At 38.8% G+C, this 25,327-nt stretch overlaps 1 protein-coding gene across 1 annotated transcript in view; it reads right to left on the bottom strand.

The window, feature by feature from the left end:
* The window catches only part of alk (ALK receptor tyrosine kinase), a 351,702-nt gene that overhangs the window by 129,250 nt on the left and 197,125 nt on the right, over positions 1-25,327 (bottom strand). Inside the window, exon 4 of the mRNA XM_035169137.2 lies at positions 5,670-5,874. Within this exon, the coding sequence (XP_035025028.2) occupies positions 5,670-5,874 (205 nt within the window). The remainder of the gene's footprint in view (positions 1-5,669; positions 5,875-25,327) is intronic.

Here is a 25,327-nt window from a genome sequence, read left to right as displayed (position 1 = left end):
AAATGTGCAGTTTAGACTGTTAGTCAGTAAATTAATGCGACAACTCTTCAAGACCCAAGCCACGTTCCTATACTCTCACTGCTGTCATATGCCCTGGTCTGCAACACCACTCTTATATGCCAGGGCTATAGCACAACTGCTCTTATATATTCTGCTCCACCATCAACAACTGCTGTCAAATAAAGGTATGACAACAGGATGATAAATTACTGTGTAATTCACTTATTCACTCACTATGGCTACCTTTTATCCCATAGGATGAAAAGACTAATTAGCACTACTGTCACACACATGGTCTTCCCCGCCCCCCCCATCTGTGACGATCTGCTGTCAATAACTCTGCCCTGGTCTTCTCTCATAAGATAACCTGGTATGTCTAGACTTAATTACAACACCTTGATGATTCATATCTTTTGATTTTACAAGACCCAAGCCATTCATTTGCCAACCCATTTATGTTCTGCTCTGTAGTTATCATTACAGTCATCACACTGCTTTGTGCCAACAGAAAAAAAAGTGGCACTGAGAAATATTAATAGCATGTCATAATATCAATGCATAACATACACCTACATGAGATAATCATATGGTGTGTGATTATCTCATTAAAGATTCCTTTTTAAGTTACAGGTTATAATGGAGCCAAGATAAAGTTTTAATAGCATAAGAAGAAAGTCTGCTTCAAATGGAACTAAATGTATTCGTTCTATTAATGCAATCAGATTGTGCAGATGAAACCACAGCCCACAATGTCAGAGAAACAGCTGTTTTCACGACATTGAAAGGCAGTTTGGGATTTAAAGGAAAATTTGTAATTGACTAACTCAAAGGTGACCCTCTCTTGGTCTACAATCATCAAAATACCAGGGTAGATATCACCATTTTTTAACTGTAGTCATCACCAGGTTTTTATGATATTATTATATTGTAATACATAGGTCTTGAACATGCAACACAAGCCTTAGAGCCAGCTTGCTTCATTTCAAAGAGCCTTGTGCATAGTCCATATTGATTTCTTTAGAAGCTGAGTAATGTAGCTTTTGGCAATTATTCAACTTGCAAAGGATCTACTGTGAAAACACAGACGAATATGTCAGTGTTGAGGCTGCTTTTTATTCCATTTATGAGACTGTAAATTGAATAATTAAGTTAGTGGCGAGAATAATCCTTTTTAATTTGCAGGGATTACAGCTGTTTCAATAGGGGGGGAAAATGTTTTTTTCTCCAGCCAACTCTTTCCATTGTGTGGGACAACTTTCATCATGACCGTGACAGTTACAATGAAATATTTTAATTGTCTATGTGCAACCAGACGTTTAAGCCTTATTTTAGTTTAAGTGGATCCTTTTTTATAACAGCTCATTTTCTCATTGCTTAGGTAATTTTTTTTCTTTCATACATTTTGGCTTTACTTGCTTAATATGCAAGCTTGATTTAGAAGAGACTGTGCAGTGCAGCTAATATTTCTATAATTTTTCACTCTGCAAAATGTAACACATTCCACACTAATGCATTGCATTTTGTCACATTACTGATACCTTTAATTGTTGTGCCAGGCATCATGTCAAAGCGCCTGGTAATCAAGGCCATTTGGTTCATGGTATTAATGTTAAGGAAACAAATTCATGCTATATATAGTTTGGATGCTAATGTGTGGTATATACTGTAATATCATTCCCTTTGTGTATAAGGCAAATTCCACAGTGTGTGACTGACTGTGTTTTATACTATAACCTCACACTCAGCGAGGTGAAAGGTCTTACCTGTGACCCACAAGACAGGAAAGCTCTGATATCTTACCACTGCAAGATAGTGTTATGGTAAACATTAGGGGTGTAATGGTACATGTATTTATACCAAAGATCTTTGGTATTGTCCTTTCGATTGGGAGCCACTGCATGTGGGGAACTCTTACACCCGGGCCATTCCGGCTGTGGTTGTGCAGCAGAGCTGCTACTGCCAGCACTGTGTTTTTACATAGTGTGTGAGAGAGAGGGAGAGAGGGAGAGAATACTGCCCATCACCTGAAGCTCTTTATATTAAATGTTAATACAACTACAGCCTTTCAGAGGTTGCTGGTATAACTACTGTATTTCCTTGTATAAAAGTAGTCCTAGGTACTCAGCGGGGAAATAAAATCGGCGAGACCTCCAATGTCCAGAAGAGCAGCGCGGCTGAACAGTGGCAAACAGCAGCCGGTGTGGCAGCTCTAATCTCTTAACATGTGCGAAATTCGTTTTTCCATGAGTTTGATGCAAACGCAACTCCCCGTGGCATTTGAGCAACCTCTGGTTTACAATCTAGACCGGGCCAAAGCAGGGCCGCAATTTTCTGTCCCAACCTGACTGAGCCAGAGAGAAAACTAACCAAGCCGAACGCAAACCCAAATATTAATTATACATTTTCTCTGAACCCAGCCCGGGTATCTACTCTCTAAGAACCAATGCCATATGTGTTTTTATGGCAGTGGATAAGTAGCCATACAATATTGTTTTTTGATTTACTTTCTTAAATGTACTTTATTAGTAAGTTGCAGCCAGTTGCAGCTGTATTACAGACTTTAAGAATTGCAGCTGCCTGTTAAGTAATCTGGGGTTTAATTGAAAAAAGAAGCAGTTTAATGTTTTGTATTTCTTGTTTTCATTGTACAACATTCCAAACTGTGACCTCAAAATGTAGATATATACGTACGGACCGTAATTTTTGTGTTCGGCTCCACACAATGACCCAATAAATAAGTGCCCGCACAAAGAGACTGTACACACACACACAATTTATGTGAGGACATCACACTATGAATACATACAGGCACACTCACACGATCATAATCTTGCACCCCCGCCCCCCTCCTGCCTCTCTCTCGGTGCTGAATGCCACACTGGGGACGCTGACATTCACTGTGAGAACTGACACTGTTTGATGAGTCAAGTCCTTCGCAGGCTGCGTTCAGAGGTCCTAAATGTGCTTCCCTCAGGTATTGTTAGACACAGTATGAATGCAGGTGCTCGAGGGAAGGCATGATAAAAAGCTCACCCAAAAAGTCGGCTTGGACAGTGGTGGGGGAAGCAATTCTCCCAAATCCGGTGGAGCTTTAATCAGCTCCATTTGTGATGTGATTTACTTAATTCACTTAACTTGAGGTCAAAATGAATGAATGATTAACATGTTTGATGGAACAAACTTGAGCTGCATGCTGCATCACCAGTGGCATTCAGGCGTAGTGACGTTCTTCCACAGACGACTTGTCAAAGTTCTGTGTATTGGTCTTGAAAGCAATAGTGGTTGCTGTTTTTTATTTTGAAATCTGTCTGGGTCTATTAACTTTTATTTCACCCAATGTCATTGTTTTTCAATACGCTGCAGAAAGTATTACATTTCTTGACTGTTATTTCAAAGCACTTGTAGAGGATGAAGCATTAGCCATTGAGAATTGACTCTCAAAGATGTGTTGTGCTCGGACAGTCCCTTCAGATGTGATGTAACATTATTGCAACACAGGTTGCTGGAGGAATTTTCATGGGGGTTTCAAAGCAAACCCATATGCACTCCACCGCTGATATTTGTAGCAGAGCATTGGCACTTGTTTAGTTAATAAGACAATTCTTCATTTAGAATTATGAGAAGAAACAATTCTATTGATAACTTAAGTGTAGGAATCAATAAGGAGAACAAATGTTTAACTAGTGCAACATTGTGTAGCACATTTTTGCAAATAGTGCTGAACTATTCCTACTTCAGGGAACAAACTTGCACTATGTGCTGTTTTAGGTTTGTTTAGAGATGCTGTCTGAGCTCCCTCCTACTGATTATCTTCATACAAAGTTAAGCCTTAAATTAAGAAATACACACAGACCCACATTTTTTTATTTTGCAACAATTACCTGTTGCTTGTTTTAAACAAATCCTAATAAGTTTAATCTACCTCCATGTTAGGGGGACCTAGCTAAATGAGGAATGTGTAAAAGGATGGTTTATTTTCCCCTTGGCTAACCCTGAACGTAATGGCCGGACTATTGAATCAGGCAGAGGCATCAAAACACAGCATTAAAATTCAAAGGCAAGGGCACAGGTTGGCAATTAGTAAGCTGACTGACTCTTCCAATGTCCGCGGGTGGCTCTTCTTGCTTTTGTTTTTGCTCTCTCGTTTTTATGACATGAGCGCTCTCCCTCCAGAGCGGGAATGTGGGGAGTTTGGCTGAGCGAGTCTCAGAATGGCAGAGATGGTGTGGGCGGATGGCAGCCTCTGAATATAAATGAGAGCACACACAAACGCACAGTCTAATCTGTCACACGTGTAATGAGCAGGTTCCTGTTATGCTCCCTTCAGAAGACACACCAGCGTGAGCGTCGCATAAACACACACATGCACATGGTCGTGTCTCCATGACTTCAGAGGACATACCATTGACTTACATGAATTCCTGGACACTAACCCTACTTCCTCTAACCTTCGTAGCTGCTACTTGACCAACCCTACCCTTTACCTTAACCTAGACCTAAACTTAACCTTAACCTTAACCTTAACATAAACCTAACTCTAACCTAAACCTAACCTAACCTTAAACCTTGTCTTCACATTGAAATTCAATGATTTACTTCATGGGGACTTTTTGTCCCCAAAGAAAGTCCTGTGAAAACAGATTAGTGTCCCAACAGCATGAGCAACAGCTGGATCAGAAACACAAGTCACTTTTGGGTGATTTAAGATAAACTTTCATTTAAATTTCATCAGGACTTACAAAACACTATCCATAACCACTACTTGCCTAACCCTAACCCAACCAAGACCACAGCTACCGGCCAAAGAGCAGTTGGGACACAGCCATTCCAAAATAACGGGTGATAAGTCTGAATTCTGTTCCCAAAGGTAACCTAAGACAGACACACACAGGCATACAAATGTTAAGGCACATTAACTCCCACATACAGACAGTTACAAAGACAGCAGAGATGCATAAAGCATACATTCATGGGATTCCAATGCTCTGAGGAGATTATATATACACACACATGCAACATGAAATATGTCCATAGCAACGCATTGAGAGTTTCTCTTTGTATTCTGACTTCCTATGAGCCAGAACCATAAATAGAGCTATGCTAATAAAGGGGGAGGTACAGCCATCCATAGCTATGACCACATGTATGGGTTTAGAGGAGAAGCTTTAGACCTGAGTGTTGTACTGGCCTCTGTCACCCTGTTGCACTCAGTGTGAGAGAGTGTGGCTTCCACCGAGGAGCCACAGTAAGAGCAGCACGTACCTGGTGTTAATTAAGGATTAGACACAGGAAGGTGACATGAATGCAGTAATTGCTGATTGGTGCCAAGCTGCTGCAAAATCAAATTGCAGGCGTTTTGAACAAGTTATCTTCGCTTCTCACGCCGCCATTTCCCTCTGCGTGTTAGGCAATCTCCACATAAAAAGGGTGAGGGTGTCATCATTTGATTCTGCTAAACGTTTTGTGTCTCTGCCTCTAATAGAACACATTCACACAGGTTTGGGAACAGGGCGACCACCATGAAGCTTTTGGCTGGTGTGCAAGAATGCATGTACACACAATACCAACTCAGCTGAGCTCATGTTCATTCTCATTGACTTGTATTTAACCATGCTCGTCAAGGAGAATTTAATTTGAACACTAATTTAATGTATAAGACAAGTGCTTACCCTGTGATGCGTGGGAGGGTGTCAGTGGAGAAGCGGGCCCGTGGCAGTTTGTCCCGCTCTATGAGCCATATGGTGTATTGGCCACTTTGTTTGGGGTGGAGGAACATGGCCATGTCCAGGCTACAGGGAGCTTGCCCTCCCCACAGCCACGGACTCAGCACCCAGGGACCCCCAAAGGCGGAATTGTTCACCCAGAGGAACTGACCTGAAGGAGAGAGAAAAACAAAGAATTGTAGAACACAAAACAGCAGCATAAACAAATGTACAATTACTTCTCAGGGACGTATCGATCTTGCTAATACGCAGATCAGAAGTGGGAGGAAATCTTTAAAAGTTATGAGAAAATCTAATCTCATGAACAAGACGTACACGCACAGCACAGTACGGAGACAAGATGAGTGATGGGCTGTGGTTTCAAATCGTTTTGAGGCAATGGCTGAAAGTAACACTTGATGAAAATGCATGAAATGAAGCTGCTTTGGGAAAGAGCTGTCAGTGACATCCCTCACATGTAAAAAAGGGAGGAGGGATAGAGGGTAAAAAATCAAAGCACAGTTTTTTTCATCATTTTTATATGAAGTCCCATTTCACTTCCAAACCTATTGCACTCATTCAAGCAGGAAGTTCATCAAAAGCTGACTTGTGTGTGTGTGGACGTGTGTGTGTAAGCACAATGAATCTCAACTTGAAAGGAAGAAAATCTATTTTGAATGTGTTCAGTTAAGAAAAGTGGTGTGAATAATGGATAAAAGCTTAAAGTCTCATAGTATCACATATTTTCTATCATTCTCAGAAACTCACTGTGATGCCTCTGTTATTTTGTTTGTTAGTATAGGGAACATGAGGAGCGCTTGCTGTTATAGTAATTGGAATCAATTTGGAGAGATTTTTGAATGCAGAGTATAAGATGAATGCTGAGGGTCATTACGATATCGACCCCAGCATTGTGGGAGCCACCCCCTTGTTGATTGTCAAAGCATTGTAAGTTCCTGTTTTACAGCAGACAACGTGAAATGCCAGTGGTGTTCTTAAACACAACCCAAGAGATTTGTTCAGCGCTATATTCAGGTCAGCTGAAATAACATGAGTGTGAATCTGTTCAGCCGGAGATGTGATGTCTGACAGAAGGTTTGGCTCAAAGTCATTTTGAAAGATATAAATTTGACAAAACTGAAGACTCTGTGATGGTTTCTCCATCAGGATGTAAAAAGAAAGGGAGGGAAGCTGAGACTTATTCTCATAATGTAGCGGAAAAGGCACTTTACAGCAGTCAGGAAAAGGTTCTTATTAAAGCTGGTAACCACAACTCAGAGGAAGTGTGTCAAGTGCTTTATTTAACAATCGACACTTAGATAGAATACAGGAAGCCACTCACATGGATGTTAAACCAGTTAAACTGCAAAGACCTCATGTGGATAATCCAGCAAAGCACAAAACAAGATCTGAAGTCATTTGTTCTGAATGAAACAGCAAAGCCTCTTTTAGGATTTAGTTTTTGTAAGTAAAGCTGGAACTGACTATTTCAATCATTCAATCATTATTTTCTGCTTTGCCTTTCCCTGGAAGACAAAAGCACACAGAAAATGAAATCTGACATATTTTATATTGAAAAAAGGAATAATTTCAAACTTTATCTTTTACCTAATTACATCATTCACCACAAAATATTGTAGTGTTACTGATTGAATCATTACTGCTCATAAGTAGCAGAAACTCAGAAATTTATATTATATTTAATTTACCCATCATCTGCACCTTCTACAAAAGTGACTCTTGTGACACACACACACACAAACCCACACACATACACGTGCACGCACGCACACACACATACACGCACATGCATCCACACAACCACCTTTACCTTGAGTCTGTCATATTTCCCACTGTCTTTCGCCACATCCTTTCAGCATTCCACCATAGTACACTGGTTTGGCTAATAGCAAATTGACAAAACTAAAATGTCTCTAGTCTTAATTGATAATCATAGTTTGGGAAAAATCTGGAAACACTTTAACCCAACATGAATAATTTTTCTCACTGAATGGCTACTGCATATTTGTGTAGAAGCCCTCAGGGCTGATGGATTTGTTTTCTATGAATTTTGGTTTGTTTCCATCTCCAGGCTGCACTCTTTCCTCAGCACAATGCTACTATCAGCTTCCTGTAGGTCAGATTGCAGTAAAATGTGCTTTCTAACTGGGACACACTTTACTCCTTGTGTTTGTCAAGTGTTGCACTCAAACAGTATTTTTCCATTAGTTGTCTATAGGCAATCTTTGTTTGCAAAAACTCCTGATATTTGTTACATTTAGTTCTTATTAATTTTTGAATGGACACCAATCAGTGTTAATATGAATACAATTTATATACTCAGATAAAACAAAGGTTCTATAACTTGGCCCTAAACACCTAGAGATACATTATCTAATGATATAGCTGCGCTAGATGACATTTCCCTTGCTTCCAATGAAACAGTTAGAAACTTGGCAGTGATCTTCAATCCTGATTTGTCCTTTAATTCTCACTTAAAACAAATTTCTAGGACTGTGGCTTTGTTACATCCAGACTTAATTTTTGTAATTCCTTATCAGGCTCCAGCAGTAAGTCGTTAAAGACTCTGCAGCTTGTCCAAAATACTGCAGCACGTGTCCTGACAAGAACCGGGCTTCCGGTTAAATCTAGAATAGAATTTAAAATTCTCCTCCTTACCTACAAGGCCCTCAATAATATGGCACCATCATACCTTATAGAGCTGACACTACCATATAACCCCACTAGAGCACTGCGCTCCCAGAATTCAGGCTTACGTGTCGTCCCTAAAGTCTCTAAGTAGAGTAGGAGCCAGAGCTTTCAGCTATCAAGCTCCTCTCCTGGGGAATCATCTCCCACTTTCAGTTCGGGAGGCAGACAACCTCTGTACATTTAAGAGTAGGATTAAAACCTTCCTTTATGATAAAGCTTATAATTAGAGCCGGTCCAGGCTGGTCTTGGACCTGCTCTTAGTTATGCTGCTATAGGTCTAGAATGTCGGGGGACACATGACACATGGAGCTTCTCTTCCCAGCTTCTCCTTCCTCTTCTCCCTCCTTATCACATCAAAGAAATGAATGTCTCATCAATACATGTTACTGACTTCACTTCTTCCCTGGAGTCCCTTTGCCTTATCGTCCACAGATCCAGGGCCGCAGCTACGGCCACATCGTGGATTATGATGGTGGATCGCGAATCAGAGATCGTGATCGTAATGGCGGATCCTGTATCGTGTTGGCATCTGATAGTGATGGTGGACCACAATCGAGGTGGCAGCTGATGGTGGATCCTGATGGTGGCAGTGGATCATGATTGTGGACTATAGTGGCATCTGATCGTGGTGGCTGCTGACCGTGGAATATGATTACAACAAGACTGCTTGATATACAATATGTCTACTCAGATAATTTACCATTACTGACAATAATCAATCTATTCATTTACCTTCCATTATGCTACAAACTGATTATTCTAACCAGTGCTGTAAATACTCTTATCTTTCTGATGTTCTCCATTACACGTGGCATCTATTGTACTTCTGTCCGTGCTGGGAGAGGGATCCCTCACATGTGGCTCTCTCTGAGGTTTCTACGTTCTTTTTACCCTGTTAAAAGGGTTTTTTGGGGGAGTTTTTCTTTACTCTTGTTGAGAGTTAAGGGCAGAGGATGCAACACCTTGTTAAAGCCGTATGTGACAAATTGTGATTTGTGAATATGGGCTATACAAATAATATTTGATTGATTGATATAAATATCTCTATGCTCTTTAATCTGGTTGATCTGGGTTCCAACTCTCTGAATTCTCAAAAGAAAAAGATTACAAATACAATAACCAAAAAGTGATTTCTCCATTGGGAGGCTGGGCTCACTTTTTGAGATAGGGTGAAGAGTTCAGACATCCACAGGGGGCTGGGAGAAGAACTGCTGCTCCTTCATGTTGAAAGGGGACAGTTGAGGTTGTACAGTATTATTGTATTCAGGATGCCTCCTAGGCACATTCTGTTGGAGGTTTATAGGGCACTTGCAACAGGAAAAGACCCTGGGGTAGACCCAGAACTCACTGGGGCAAACTACATCACCTCAGGATCCCCCAGGAGGAGCTGGAAATCCAGAGGAACGTCTGTATTTCTGCTAATGCTACATCAGCAACCCGAGCCCAGATAAGCAGTAGACAATGGATGAATGGATATGCTCTATAATACAACTAATTACACCTACATCAATGTGTTGTTTGCATAATGTCCAATTTGATTTGAATTAATGACTTAGAGTATGATTCTTAATTGTCTTGTGGGTCTAAAATGTTTAAATAGCTGTTAGGGTAAACATGAAGCCCTTCAATATATATACATATACCTGAATCCATTAGATTGTGTTTTGGATTGTAATCACACCTTTTTCTAAACGTGTTACTCACTTCTATTTTCCTTCCCTGATATCCAGTGTTTTCCCCTTATCCCCAAGTTGCTTAAAAACTGGTGGATTTGGAGGCCTTCAAATTGGAGTACTCCAGTTTAGACATTTGCATGCTCCTTACACAGAGGGTCCAGGCAATTTGGCAAGAATAGGCCAAGTACTTATATTATGTTTGCAGGCAATGTGAACTAGACACATTTTCTACACAGCCAGCAGCATTTGGATGTAAAGGTTTTTAAGCTCAGCCAGGAAGGGCTTTGGGCCTGAAGGCAGAAAAGCTATTAACTCTTGTTTCCCTGCACAAATAATTTAAAGAAACTAGCAATTTAGTGGCAGGATACAAATTATAACTGCAAACTCTAAAAGTAGTACTGCAATTCCATTTATGGCCTTAGCCCCTGCTTCACCTGTGAATACTGCTTGATGCCACCATTAACATTGTGTATCAGCCGATACCAAGTACTGATACAAATAATTGGCAACACTAGCACCATCCATGGAAACATATGGTACATGTCCCAGTTTTTACTTGTGGGAATTTGAATTATTGCTGACATGTTTGCTAGCTCTGACTAATGCTACATTACCAGAAATCTCTTCTTCTTCCCCGCTCTAAAAACAGTATACCTGCCAGTCGCATTACAGCGCAACTGCTGTTTCGGAGCAGTGAGGAAGAAATGATTTCCAGGAAAAGAAAATTGCAGTTTTATCTGGGTTAAATTAACATATTTTAATGATGTAGTATCGTAGTAGTAATTTTTTAGTAGTAGTTTTCTTTTCCCTTTAAACGTTACCTGCACTAGTTTTTCTGCTGTTAATTTATCATTTATCTATATAGTTCAGAATTAGTGGAGTCAACAGAGTTAAACCATATTTGATTACTGGCCCTCAGAGGGGAAGACAAACCCAAAAAGGCAGAAAGATTTCAATTCAAAGTGATAGTTGTATTCCACATCACTGAATCAAGCCGGTAAACAGTTTTCTCGCTCTCGACGCAGTTACAGATTCAATCAATTGAGGCTCTTGTTGACATAGAATACCAAATAAGGCCAATGGTTGGGGAGAGTGGAATTTCCGCAGATAATAAAAAGGCAGCTAAAGGCCTGCGAGAGAGAGGAAAACAATCCATTCAAATTGTATTCTTTGCCAAATCCTCTGATAGTATAATGCATTTATAGGGCCAGGACAAGCTTTTCAGGGTCCTAACAATTTTAGCTGCCACACATTTTAATTTACAAACCATTCATCGGTGCAACACAGTGACAGCTTTCACTGTAGAGAGATTGTGTAACATAATATTCTGCATGATAATAAAGGCTATTCTTTTGTCTATCTTTGTTATTACTTTCTGTTTTAGAATTATTTATTTTCAGCCCTAATGATCTGGTCTTTAGAATCAGAGCTTTAGGGGGGTGTCACCATAATTCAGTTCAGCTTTTATGGTAAAATATAAAGGAACTTGTCAACTTGAAGACAACACATAAAACTTAACAATGCTTATACCTTTCAAGGGCTTTGGGTAAAGAAGAATGGTAGTAGCACTGTCAAGAGAAGAGTAATGGATCCAATTTCATACTTTGAGCAGAAATTCATTGTCAGTTTTGTATAACAAGTTCTGTTAAAGCTACCCTCAGTGATACATAGTTAACTGAGCAACTGAAACAGTTATAAGACAAGCTCCTTTACCAAGTCATGAATAGATAATACAATGTATGTGTTTTTAAAAGTTTAAATTCAAAATGTTCTCCATACAGCAGTGATAGGGATCCTCTGGCCTGCATGCAAATGAACAATGAAGACAAATAATGAAGACAAAATAAGTAGCTGGAAAAAAATATTCTTGCTATAGCAATATATTCATTAATACAATAAAATAAAATACCAGGATAGTAGAGTGACTTATTTTCTTCATGGTAAGGGTGAACAAAACACGTAGTTGTTACATGTCATTGCTGACAAGCATCATGTTGACTGACAGAAAAACGAAAGTAGACTCAGAAAGTTGCCCTTTCTAAGAGAAATACAACGTTTTTGTTTAAGTTAAAGACAACTCAGTGCACCAAGTTTGCAGGGACAGAACAAATGCTCTTGAATAAAGTTAACACTCAATGTGAAATGGCAAGAAAAGGTTCCCCAGAGCACTCAAAGTGCTCCAAAGCACTTGTGAAGAACCAATGTAAAGTGCTGAGAACTAGATGAAGTAAAATTCCACCAAAAAGTCACTTTGTCTCAAAGAACTGTCTGAAAGTGGATTACTAATATGGCACAAAATATATATATATATAAAAAAAAAAAATTAAGGACACAAGAAAAAATAGCCAGTTTTTTTCTCTGACCTGTGACAAGACAACAGAAATAACAAACTATTTTTGTGGGTGTAGGGATCACTGCTGAGTACAACTAGAAGGGATTATTGTCTTTACAAGCCATTCATACCATTGCCGAAAGGTTTGCGTTAGGAAGTTGTTTTCGCTAAAACCAGCTGGATGAATCATCATCATCATCTTAATCTGATACTAGATGCCAAAGAGAGGCAGTTCTAACCATCAATTTCCAGAGATTAGTGTGATATGCCTCCGTGCAGACATGAACACTACATGACTACAAATGAAGAGAAGTGTGCCGGACCAGTCTGTGACAATTAAGACAACTGAAACAATCAATTGCCAGAGAAGAACGCTGTGTTCAATCGAAATAAACTGTGACATCATCGCCTCCCAAAGGGTCTATTTTACATGCACACACAAATATACAGTAACTGGAGTTTTAGCATTCTACTCAGCATACTCTCATGCAGTCCACATGATCCACAAGAACAAATCCTGATAAACTTACACTAGTGGGTTAATGTAACTTATGTATCAAAAAACACAAATTGACCCTTACTAAATTTACAGAAGAATAACTTGATTTAGATACATAAACACTGAAAACACCATCATGTCAGTGGCCCATTGGCTAACTAGCCAAGATCAAGTACATAGACAGCCCCATTAAACTGCTTGTAAACAACTTACCATTACATTTCCTTTTAACATGGTCTAACAAACTGAACCCAACAATTAGCAGCTTTATCGTTTTTTTAACGGTTCCATATTTACTAACATCCATCACCAGTGAATAGCTAATTACCACCATCTACTGACATTATAAGGGCATAACATGACGTACAAGGAACGACCTGAGTAACAAATCATGACAAAGAGATGGATCACATAATAGGAAGCCAGTTCTGGCTTTTGTGCTCTCAAGATAAAGTCATATTTCTGTCTACATTGATCTCATACATGGGCTGTCTGGAATCCAACTGTCAGAAATGCATGGAATCTTTACCTCTATTATCATTCCTTTTATTGGAATGCACAGGTACACCCATTATAGAACTGTGTAGCTTAGAAACCATGACATGGAACAATGCAAAAAAACATCTGGGGAGGGTACTGCACATTTTCTCACCTTGGATTAATATAAGTAACAAGCAAGTCATTTCATGTATTATTGTGTTTGGTTTGTTTAAGAAAATGTAATATATTATTGTGAGAATATATTTGAATACAGACAGAGGGAGAGGTGTATAATGTGTGCCAAGAGTATTGTTTGATTAACAATTGCATGAATTTGTAAATATGGCCTCTGTTCTGTCCATTTTAAATGAGACTACATTCCATGTGAAGTAATGATTATTTGCCTTAATTTACAGTCTTTATCCAACCAAAATATATATATATTTTAATATTTTCTCACCAACTCAAATACATGGAAGACACTGTCTAAGAATACATGAACCACTGATGCATATTTTTATTGTGGACGGTAAATTATGCATTTCAGACATCAAACACATTTAATTGTAATGCAGCATCATAAGAAACCAAAGGAAAGATTTGGGAAGCACTGGAGTTAATATATAAATACAATTAAACAAAAAATGACTGTCGGTTGTGTCACAAGGTCACAATCTTATGGTGTTTGATAATGGCCCGAAAAGTTTTTTGCAGAACATTGTATCAAAATGATGCTGATCTGTAAACTTTGGGAAATAATAAAAGTAGACCTTTTATTAAATGTGACAATTATTGCATTAATTCTCGAGATATGACGCAACATGTGTTTTGTGATGTAACAGTGAATCATAACAGTTCATTATTAAGTCTGTTTGTGCCAAACTTGAAGAAATTCCTCTGATGTGTTTCTGAGGGAGAAAAACAATATTGCCTCTTTTTTTCCATAAATGTTTGAATCTTTTGTGCCCAGTAAATAGTTAATCTGTGTATTCCATATTTACTACAGTGCAGATGAGATGCTGGGGTGTATAGTACAAATACTTCATACAGTATTTTTCTGTAAGAGAGCTGTGTTCACTCTTTGAAGCTCAACATGCCATAATAATAATCACACAATAATCTGATTTATGTGGGAATTTCCATAGCCATCCATCATGATGTATTACTTAAAATAGAGTTGTTAGGCTAGAGTAGAGTTGTTTGTTTGTTGAGCAGTGTTTAGTCCCACAATATCTGCCAACTATGCCACTCATGTTAAGTTTATTAATTTACTTTATTGATTTACTTTTAATTCCAGCTCTTTTTTATTCAGAGGCACTGAGCCATATCAGGATGACCTGTTGGACAGATTTATTCTGTTCTCTTTGTTGTCAGCAGCTGAACAGCTGGAAGATCTGATATTGTTGTGGCCAAACTGAGCACTGACAAAAAGACCTTGATGTCAATATTAACACAATTACAGCAGAGATGGAGTGTGGAGGTCACAAAGCAACAAAGTTCAGCAGGGTGCTCACTCAAAGTAGAATTACTAACTTGTAGTTTTGCGCCTCCGTCAGGGCAGTCAAGTTGCAGTTTTTTGTTCAAAAGAATTGGACGGACAAATACCCAATAAAAACATAAAGAAATACACCACAACAAACTAGAAACAGAAGAAGTGGCTGTGCATGATGTCTGTATAATGAGGCTGCTTGTCCACCACTCAAATCTACTAAGCCATGTATAATAATGAAGTGTCATCACTCCAAAGCTTAAAATGTCGATAATGTTGCAACATGTTCACAGCTTCAAAGTAAACGTGTTGCTCTGCGAACAAGGGCAGTTGTCAAAATGACATATTTTTTTCTTTCAAAAAGTTGTTTTAATTCTTATCAGTAGTGTAGCAGAATCCTAGCAAAATTAATGTTGAAAATTAAATAATGAACCCAGAATAAGTTGGCTGTGGTACTTCAATTACTTAATTCCAAGAAAAAGTTGTCAGTAAAAAATGAAGCTATTATTTAAAAAAATAAGACCTAATTTTCAGAGTCACAATTCAATAGGAAAACTAGAATAGCACACAATGGAGCTCATTCCTTCAACAAGGCCCAACAGTCAATTCAATCAAGCTGTACCAATTTGTACACTCATAGATATCAGACTGATTTTTATCAGGTCGCTAAATAAACCCGATTGCTTCATGTTGATCCATGAGTTATTCTCCGGAAATCAGAGAAAATGCCATGAAAGAAAAGAAAACTTGCAATGTTATACAGTGATAAAAATGTATGGTCTGACCCTTTGTCTGGATCCATGTGAAAATGTTATGACATCTTTCTTGGCCCATATTCAACCCTTCCCCCAATTTTCATTAATTCCAGTCGTTTTTTGCGTGATCCTGCTAACAGAAAGACAAACAGTAATGAAACAAATAACGTCCTTGTTCTGGGTAATAATGAAATAATGTTAATCTCCACCTCTTCTCAGTTCAGACAGGCAACTATCCCCTGCTAATTATGCTCTTTATAATTGACTTTATATTTTCAGCTCCCTCACATGTTCTCATTGTTCCTTCTGTCACTTTCATGAACCATTGTTGGTTTAAAATAGGCAACTGGTAATGTAAAATGTAAAGTACATATTCTTATATTCACTTGTCAAACAAGTGTTTAAATACAACAAGCTGTATATAAATAATTCTAAGAAGTTTGTAGTTTTGGGGGGGAAAGCTCAAAGGACGTGATAGAAATCTCTTTTCATGGAACTAGTAATTACATCCAATGAAGCTGTTATTTTACAGCAGGAAACAAACTTGTCAACTGGGTGCGAGATAAACATGAAATAGAACCGCTCTTAGAACCGCTCTTCGAAAGCCACAGCTGTCTGAAACCAATTTTGATAGCCAATGAAATGCCTCATCAATTTAGATAAAAACCTCTATAAGGAGCAATAAAACGGCCCGTTGTCTTGTCATTATGTGGAAAATTGTTTTGCTAATGCAATCCTTAATGATATTGTTTGGGAATGTCCAAGGATAAAGCTCAAACATCAGTTTAAAACATAACACTAGTATGGCTGTAGGGAATCTTACTTCACAGTTTGAGTTTTGACCGTTTCAAAAGGCTTTTATTTTGATAATTCTATTACTTGATTGCATATTCACTGCTGTAAACAATCTAAATCTTAATTTGTAATATACATTTAAAGAAAAACAATTTGAGAAATGCAGGTGTCATATTCAATATAAGGATTAGCCTTATCCAAACATACTAAACGTGAAAAGAAAGCTTATAATCTCATTGTATTTCATTGTACAAGCAAGATACTGTCTCTGATTTGTCAGTCTTCTTAAAAACATTGCACAATCATTGATGACAGAGGAATTTCTGTTAGAAATGCAAATGATATGACTCTCACCACCAGAAGACACTATGCAGTTAAATACTACTTCAATAGATAAAAATGTTCCTGCCCACAACCACGCAAATTTGTTTCACAGTTGCTGCATCAATTCCTCCGTGTAAGATGCCTCGAGCGGGTTTCAGCGAAAAATGTGTTAATCACTGCCCCTGAAATATACTGAAAACAAATTAACAGATCAAAAGAACTGTTGAACCGTGGTTTTATCCTTTTAATGCCAGTTATCTTAACAATGTCTTCTCGCTGTCAGATGATTTAACAATTAGTCTGTGGGATCAATCACACATTAGTCATGGATTCCACTGTTGTGTGTTTTAAGATATTTTTGTTAACTCCAAACTGTTCTGGAGTATATTGTGTATTTTAATTGTAGTACATTTACCCCCCTAATTTTTACAGATTTTATCATCCTACTTTAAAAAATGTGCAGTAATACGTAATTTGGTGATAATATGCTCTCAATTTCTCATATACTGTACCCTGACATAGTCTTTAATTTAATGTCATTTATATAGATTTGAATGGAACTTAAATTAATTTAATTTAAGTTTTAAATTAATTTTCTGAAAGGTTAAGTTTATACAATCATGCAAAGTCTGAAGAAAGTGTTTTGTCAACCAAAAAAAATTTGAAATGTTTCTTCCTGGTTTCCAGTAGTCCAAAGCAAAGAGGTAGCAACTGTTTTGCAAATATAAGATGGTGTTATATAAGTACATTACAATAAACCATATCTTTTCTTATGATTTTTAAAAGTATATTAGTTATATATTGATTACAGAAAACAGGTTGTTGGTTAATTTGTAGTGAGGATGGTTTGATGTCTTAAATTTAGTTCGAGATGTTGTGTACAAATGGAATTTAGCTTGTAGCTGAATATGGCACTAATGATCTTTTCTATTTGTTTGAGATCAATCTATTTATGCATTTTCATAATTTCTATAGAATACCCATGGCATCCTTCTCTGCATTATGTTCTGCCTATACACTGATAACTGATTAATCTCTCGTAGGTCAATCAGCTGATAGAATCATCTCTAGTTAACAGTCTCATGTCACCAGTGCCCAGCAAAGTAAACAAGAGGCCTAGTAGTGATTTAAAGAGGGTGAGTGTTGACTTCAGCCTGAGGGGGAGAAAAGTGTCTGTGCCCAGCAAGCTGTCTGATTAGGAGGCCTTGTTTATCGAGAGAGCTGATTCCAACATTACCAACGGGCCTCCCTCAAATGAGTGAATAATGCCACAGGCGTTTCACTGCTGCTCATTTGCAACAGGTGCACGGCAGAAGTAAACATGAATGAGCACTTTCCAACATTATCAGTCGATTGGTGTCAACACAACATCAACAATTTCACTGATGCAAAGAGTCATTTCGGAGCTCTAAGTGGATAATTGTAAGTGGCTGTAATTTAATGTGTTTTAGTTTTTGTCGAATCCTAATCTGCACATTCTGTACAGTCGCCACAGTCAGAAGCTGCTTTCTTTAGTTGTTTTACCTTGAGTCATAGTGTAAGGGTCACTTTAGTTCGCTTTATGGTACAGAATATGTGATGGGGGGGGGCAAGTAATCTGTTCTTTTTTGCCTGCACATTATACAGTCTGTACATGGTTTGTCCGTCAGAAGCCTGAATTTATATTGATAAGGGAATGGATCTCCATCTTTGTTTTATTGTTTATTATGCAAATGTTATAAATGTGGGGAAGTGACTTCCCAGGGGTGCCAGCATGTTGGAGATGGACCAGTGACCAGCAAAGTTTTGTCAAGTGGCAGATCTGAGTGAATCGCTACAAAGGATTATTTCCCAAAAAATGTTTATTACCTTGGTGAAACTTTCTGGGATTACTGAGACCAGGACTCTTCCTCAGGGCGGTCAGAGGTGGTGACAACAACCTGGATATCTTTATATTTCTGTTGGCGACCTCTCAGGACACCACACCTGCTTAAACTTTGTTTTGGGAATTTTTTTAATTTTGGGACTAAATTGAACAGTCTATTTAATTTGATGAACTGGGGGGAATTATATGAATTCGGGTAAACATATTTTTGGATGTGAATTGTTTGAGGTTGATATATTTGGATCTTTGGATCCGGTCTTTGTTTGCAGGGTGACGTCCAGGTGGGTCGACCGTATAGTAAATTTTTTGGGCATTACAAACTGATATTGCAACCTGTCTGAGTCAATTTCGTTTTTGTATATATATTTTATATAAGAGTGAGATTTCGGATCTAATTTCATGTCATTCGTTTGTTGTAAGAAGGTCAGCTGGTGGCATCCGTACACAGCGTGTCAAATCCTCCTGTTCTCCTTAAAATTAGCACATGTGATTGTTTTTCCTTAAATTCTAAATAAGGTGAATTCTTACAATAGCTCAGCACTATATAATCAAAATCCATAAATAGCACACACACACACACACACATATATATATATACACATATATATTAACCAATAATGCACTTCCATTGGAACTATTTTCATTTTCTATATCATCACTAGGCAGTTTCTTCATATTCTATTCTCACAGAACTGAATTATTGATACAGATCAATTGCAACAGCACTACTTGTGATATAGTAAAGTTACAAATTCTGCCAAAGGGTTAAGAGCAGAATACTCCCCACAGCATAGCAATAAAAATGGCTGCCAACACACGTGTATGTGTATAAAGATCACAGTACAGGCGTAAGTGTACCTCTGAGCCATGAAGAAGACACAAGGGCCTTCCACCTATTCATTTCTGCTGTTGTGCACTGAGCAGTTCCAGTGGTTGGCCACACTTTATTTTTTATTTTGACCATTTATACTTTCCTATATGATCTCAACAACCATCCATTTAATAGCCCCACTCCTCTAGCTTCCATGCTATCAGCAGTATGTCCTAATTTTCTTCACTGCTTTATGATTCATAAACATTTGGTTTCACACACCAACAATCGAGCCATGTTATCAGTCAAGTGTAAAAATTCAGAAAAGTTATATTGTCTGCCAGAAAGCAAAAGGAAGTGCAAAAAGCATAACTTAGCTCACCATTGTTTTTCATCTTCGATCTAATTACCATTTCACTTCATTCCATTTCTTCTTAAGTCATTTTCAGACATGAACAGAATGTCTGATCAATTGGGTCCAGACTTTTTCCGGAGTTTGCCTTTCAGACATCGAAGGGATAGTTCACTCATTATGTACTCACCACTATGCCGATGGAGGGGCGGGTGAAGCTTTTGAGCCCACAAGACACTTTTGGAGTTTCAGGAGTAAACTGCATTGCAGCCAAATCTGATACAATTGAACAAAATGATGACTCCTTCTTCAAATGTAAAAAAAACAACAACAAAAAAACCATAAAATGCCTCCACACTGCTCCAGTGGTGTCATCCAAGTGTCAATAAGCCCCGACATTCAAGTTCTACTCAAAATGGCGTCATTTACAAAGTTTTTAGCCTAAATGTCCTCTGGTATCCTCCTCTCGAGCTGCGTTCACGTTCGCATTCACACACCACACACACTGCACACAAGCTCTTGCCCAAGGGCACACGCGGGGTGCTAGCATCGCTACTTCTCCTAGCATCGCTACCTCTGGTAACAAGACTTTTAGGCTTAAAACATGCTGTTTTGAATCTCTATAGTCAGGGTGTATGGTATAATTACTGCTGTGGTTTGGTTTACAGCACATCGACACTGCCGTTGGCTCTTACAACCAAAAGCCCTTGACATTTTCGTCTGTGTCTTCTACGTGTATGGCAACACTTTTTCATCAAGACCTTTTTTTTTTTGTTTCACTTTTGTGCTGTTGTGTTAGAAATGTCATCAACACGCCTGCTCGCTCACAGTTAATCCTGCGGAGGATCTTCTGCTGTGTCCTAACATTGGCTCATTCGGACATCATTGAGAGATTTGATCACGGGGCTGGAGGAGAAACTCTGAATAAAGTTCAGAGCCTCCACATCTGACATTTAGAATTTCAGGAGATCATCTGTCTGGGAGTTTAGTTCATGCCTGAAAGCAGCTTGGTGGACGACACAAATACACACACTCACACAAACCTGATGGAAGCTGATATTGATTGAGGGGGTGCAGAGAATGAAATGTAAATATAAAAGTATATTAAGTACATTATAGTAACAATAAGCTTTTGGTGTCAACAGTAAGTAGCTCATTACATAAATCACCTGTCCGTTTTGAAAAGACTCTGTGAACACACATGCTGTACACTAACATGTTCACATGCACAGTGAAGGCAGGTGTGTCTGCCTACTGGAAACAGGAATGCAGTAACACAGTGACAACGGTATCTATAGATCCCACACCAACAAGCCTTGAACAATAATTTGTTCATCAGCAATTACTTTAAATACACTAGTATTGAATTAGTGCTCAGTATTGGCAAGTATGCAAAGTCCAGGTATTTGGAATCTTTATCGGAAGTTGGGAAATGTCATTAAATTAAATATATGAAAATAAAAGTATATAATGTACAAATCGCGTACAATATAAAAATACAACTCCCAGAAATTAACCTCAGATAATCTTAAACTTTCAAACACCAGTGTCTGTCCCATTATTGTTTTGATGGTGTGAAGCTGGTATGTGAGAACCTTTTTACATTTCAAATGCCCAATTTACTCGATTATTACACTTTGGGTCTGCATTGTCTTTGTTCAATACACAGTTCAAAACATGGTTTTTGAAATACGCCATTTTTGCCATGTATTTATGATGCAGAAAACTGATACCTGTGCAGATTATTATTTTAGATATGCTGACCGGGAACTTCATGCTCACAGTCATGAATCTTTCTTTGCAACACGAATGACAGCCAGTCCTCACTTTTAGATACCTGCAAGCAACACCATAGCACCCAAGAAACAACGGTGTACTTATTCCACACAGGAGGATGGATTGGAGAATTGTTCTCTCCCTCTCTCTCAGCAACAAAGTGTATACCACTGTTACTAGTGAAATAAACAGCTTCTCTGTGTCACTTCTTGTCACTCTCAACACCTATGTGGCCCTGAGAGACACACAGATGTTTTAGCTTCTTTTCATCTATTTTCTTAGTCTTACTATTCACATATTTATCATTTGGAATATTATAATGATACATTCAAGTTAAATCATGGTATTTAAAACAATTTTTTTAAGAAAGGAAAACAAGGGAGCTCCCAAAAAGCCATGTTACAGTTCACACACTGCAAACAGTGTGGTCAAAACTAATTAAAAGGAATTCACTTTCAGCCTCAAACACTGACTGGACACTAACAACAGGAAGACAAAAACGTCCGGGGCATGTTGAGAGTATGGGCGGGATGGGCTTGTGCAAGTTGCATGGTCTTGCTTGGGAAATAGGCTCAAGATCCAGCAGCTGAGGGAAATATATGGAGAAAAAAAACTGGGACACATACTGCCTTTGTAGTCAAGACAAAAAGGAATGAATACATAAATTAGTAGATCCTCTGAGCAGAAAAAGCACCAGAGTGTTCATGAAAAAAACAAAAAACCCTCTTGGCAACAAATACCCACCCAGTTAAAACTAGTAATCATGAAGTCTGTGGGAAGGTAGATAAGATAGTTTGTTGATTACTCAGCAGGCCGATAGTATCTCCTGGAGTGAATTCCTTTAGGCTAGGATAATATCTGATTGTGGAACATTAAAAAGGGAGATGGCTGTAGTAAACTCCGTTGAGCACTTTTGTAATTTTTCTTCTGCCCTTGTTTCACTTATCCTTCCTTCCACCATCCTCATGGGTGGGACAATGTGAAAAAAGGCTCTTATGTGCCCTAGTGCGTGATAATGTGAAAAAAAGTGGGAAAAGTGTGCAGGCTGCATTTTGTGTGCATGTTTAATTAATTTACCCAGATTAGAACTAATGCATTTGTATGTGCTCAAGTACATGAGTGTGCCACAGTTCCACTCCTCAGTGTTAGTTTGTGACTGTGTGTTATGGTCTAGGATGCCTAACAAGGGACCAAAATCGAGGGCCAGCCAGCAGCCTCTCAGCAAAGGTAAGTTTGATGGATCACAATCCACAGGGGAAAGTCAACACTTCCTTCACCCGCCACCTCCTACCTCGCCTGCTTGCAGAGGAGAATCCCAGAGCTGCTCTCAACAAGAGGCCTGGAAGCTGTAGCTGCAGCCAAGAACCAGACTGGGCAAAGCAGGGAGAGTATCTGTGAGCTCACATTGCTGTGTGTAGCAGGCTTTAGGGCTCTGTAAAGATGATGTAATGTGTGTCTCTTACCTGTGTACTTAGGGGGAGTTATGTAGTGTGTTGAGACAGGAATTAAAAAACTAAAAAAAGAATCAAATGATCATGTAAATTGTCCTAAAAGAATGAATTAAACTTTAAATAAATAAGCTATGATCTGTTTATTGTCTCATTTTCTCTGTTGAAAAATAGAAGAAACATTGACAGCGTATGTAATTTGTCACAAGACCATTATTCTACAGTTTGCTTTTTGAATGTGTTTAAAGTCAGATGTAATAAAAATGCCACTGGTGTAGGGTTTAGTGAAGGGGCAGGGTTTCTGTAACAGCAGGGGTGCTCTGGGCCTGGAGAAGAACTGAACATTATGACAAAACTGCAATGTCACTCAGCAGAGCAAATACATTTACCAAGGCCCAACAACCTCAGTTAATCTGTGAGTAGGTGAACATTTGTGCAAAATTTCAAAGAATCCTCTCAAGACGTGACTTTGACCTTTGACCACCAAATTCTAATCAGTTAACCTCAGAGTCCAAGTCAATGTTTTTATCAAGTTTGAAGAGATTGCCTCGAGGTGTTCTTGAGATATCAAGTTGACAAGATTGGAAGGGACAACGTGGACGGACAACACAAAAACATAATGCCTCCAACCACTGGCTGTTGCCGGTGCCGAGGCACAAAAAAAGTGATAAAGCTGTCTGGGTTGTATTTTATTCTAATTATTACTATTATTTGCTTCGCTTGTCTTGGCCGGTACCTGGGTATAAACAAGCAAGCCTGGCTTGAAAGGCTGTCACTACTTCAGTTGCACTGTTCACAGTTTCAGATAAACCCAGCAACAGCATTCCAGGAGGTGTGAGACTGCTGATACCAAGCAGAATCCTGACGACACTTGATGCTGACAAAGACTGTGAGCAGACTGTGGTCATTTAGTGCTAGCCTTCGTCACAGAATGAAATGAAGTGCAAGTCATGCTCAACAAGTCCCTCTGTTTGTTATCAGATGGCAGCCATCACTGCCACATATATGTGGTACAAACGTGTGGTGGTAGAGAGGCGTGGGAGTTTGTAGCACGCATGAACATGCTCGTATAAACACACACTCGAGCAAATCACCTCTTCTTCCCTCGGTTTACATGCTTTTACACAAAAAAATACATTGAGATTTTCAGTGGGAGCAAACCGTGAACACAGTCTTCAGAGGGGGACAGAGTGGTCGAGAGGTAACACATCTGCACTTGTGTTTGAACATAGAGTGGTCATTGTGATGTCCTCTACTATAGTGACTGGATTACTTAAGGACTTGACTGTGGCACAAATACGAACAGGCAAACAAACTCACACACATCATTGATCGTGCTGGTTCAGTGAGCCTGCTTTTAAAATTAAACTTAAATAAAAGCCTCTTCAAACACACACAAACACACACACATACACACACAAACACACACATTTCAAAGCGCTCACCCACCCAGTTGTCCTTGCATGCAGCTCAAAGAATCCTCACAAACTCTCTCACACACAGCAAAGGCTAATTTAATTAGCTATTCTGCCAAACCGGCGCTTCTTTTAATTACTTATGGCTGCACACAGCAAAGTCTCTCACAGTTTGCAGAATAAGAAACTCACCATGGATTTCCTTAACTAATGACTGTGGAATAAATGTTGAATATAATGGGACGCTGTTGAAGAATAACTTCAGTCAAAAGCAGCACGCAAATCACTCTAAATGAAGTCCAGTTAAAAAACAGACTTTGCTGTGGAGGACGGGGCATTTAGTGAGTTAATGTTTGTGCTCATTTGCAGATATGAAAAATAAACCAGCAGGGTCGAGGCGAGCAGAAATAAAAAAAATGATAAATTTTGTCAGAAAGCCTTGTAACACAAGCCCGCCCAATTACAGACACAAACAGGTTCCACATGATATGCCAGAGCGAACAATGATTACAGTTCGAGTGCCCGCAATGACGATTATTCTGCTGGAGTGTATTGATCGCCCCTTTTCCTTGTCAAGGCAGTTCACTACTGCACTCAGTGTGACTGAGTGGCTGCAGCCTGCACACACACACACACACACACACACACACACACACACATGCAAAAGCAACTCTGTAGAGTTTAGACACAAGAGTGAAGAAGCTGTTGAATGCAATGCATCCAGTACTCAATGCATGTTGCACAGTAATAAATCATTCACAGATCACTGTATATGTGCTGTTTGGAGAACTGCTGAGAATAGAACAACAGCACAGAGTTCCACCTTTATATATAGTTTCAGGGTAGTGGTGCCAATAAATGAAAAGGAGCAGAGAGGAAAATGTAACAGCACAGTTA

Source organism: Hippoglossus stenolepis, chromosome 10 (assembly GCF_022539355.2).
Source record: "Hippoglossus stenolepis isolate QCI-W04-F060 chromosome 10, HSTE1.2, whole genome shotgun sequence".
NCBI classification, from domain to species: domain Eukaryota; kingdom Metazoa; phylum Chordata; class Actinopteri; order Pleuronectiformes; family Pleuronectidae; genus Hippoglossus; species Hippoglossus stenolepis.
Note: the sequence above shows the minus strand (reverse complement) of the source record. Positions and strands in the feature narration are given on the sequence as shown.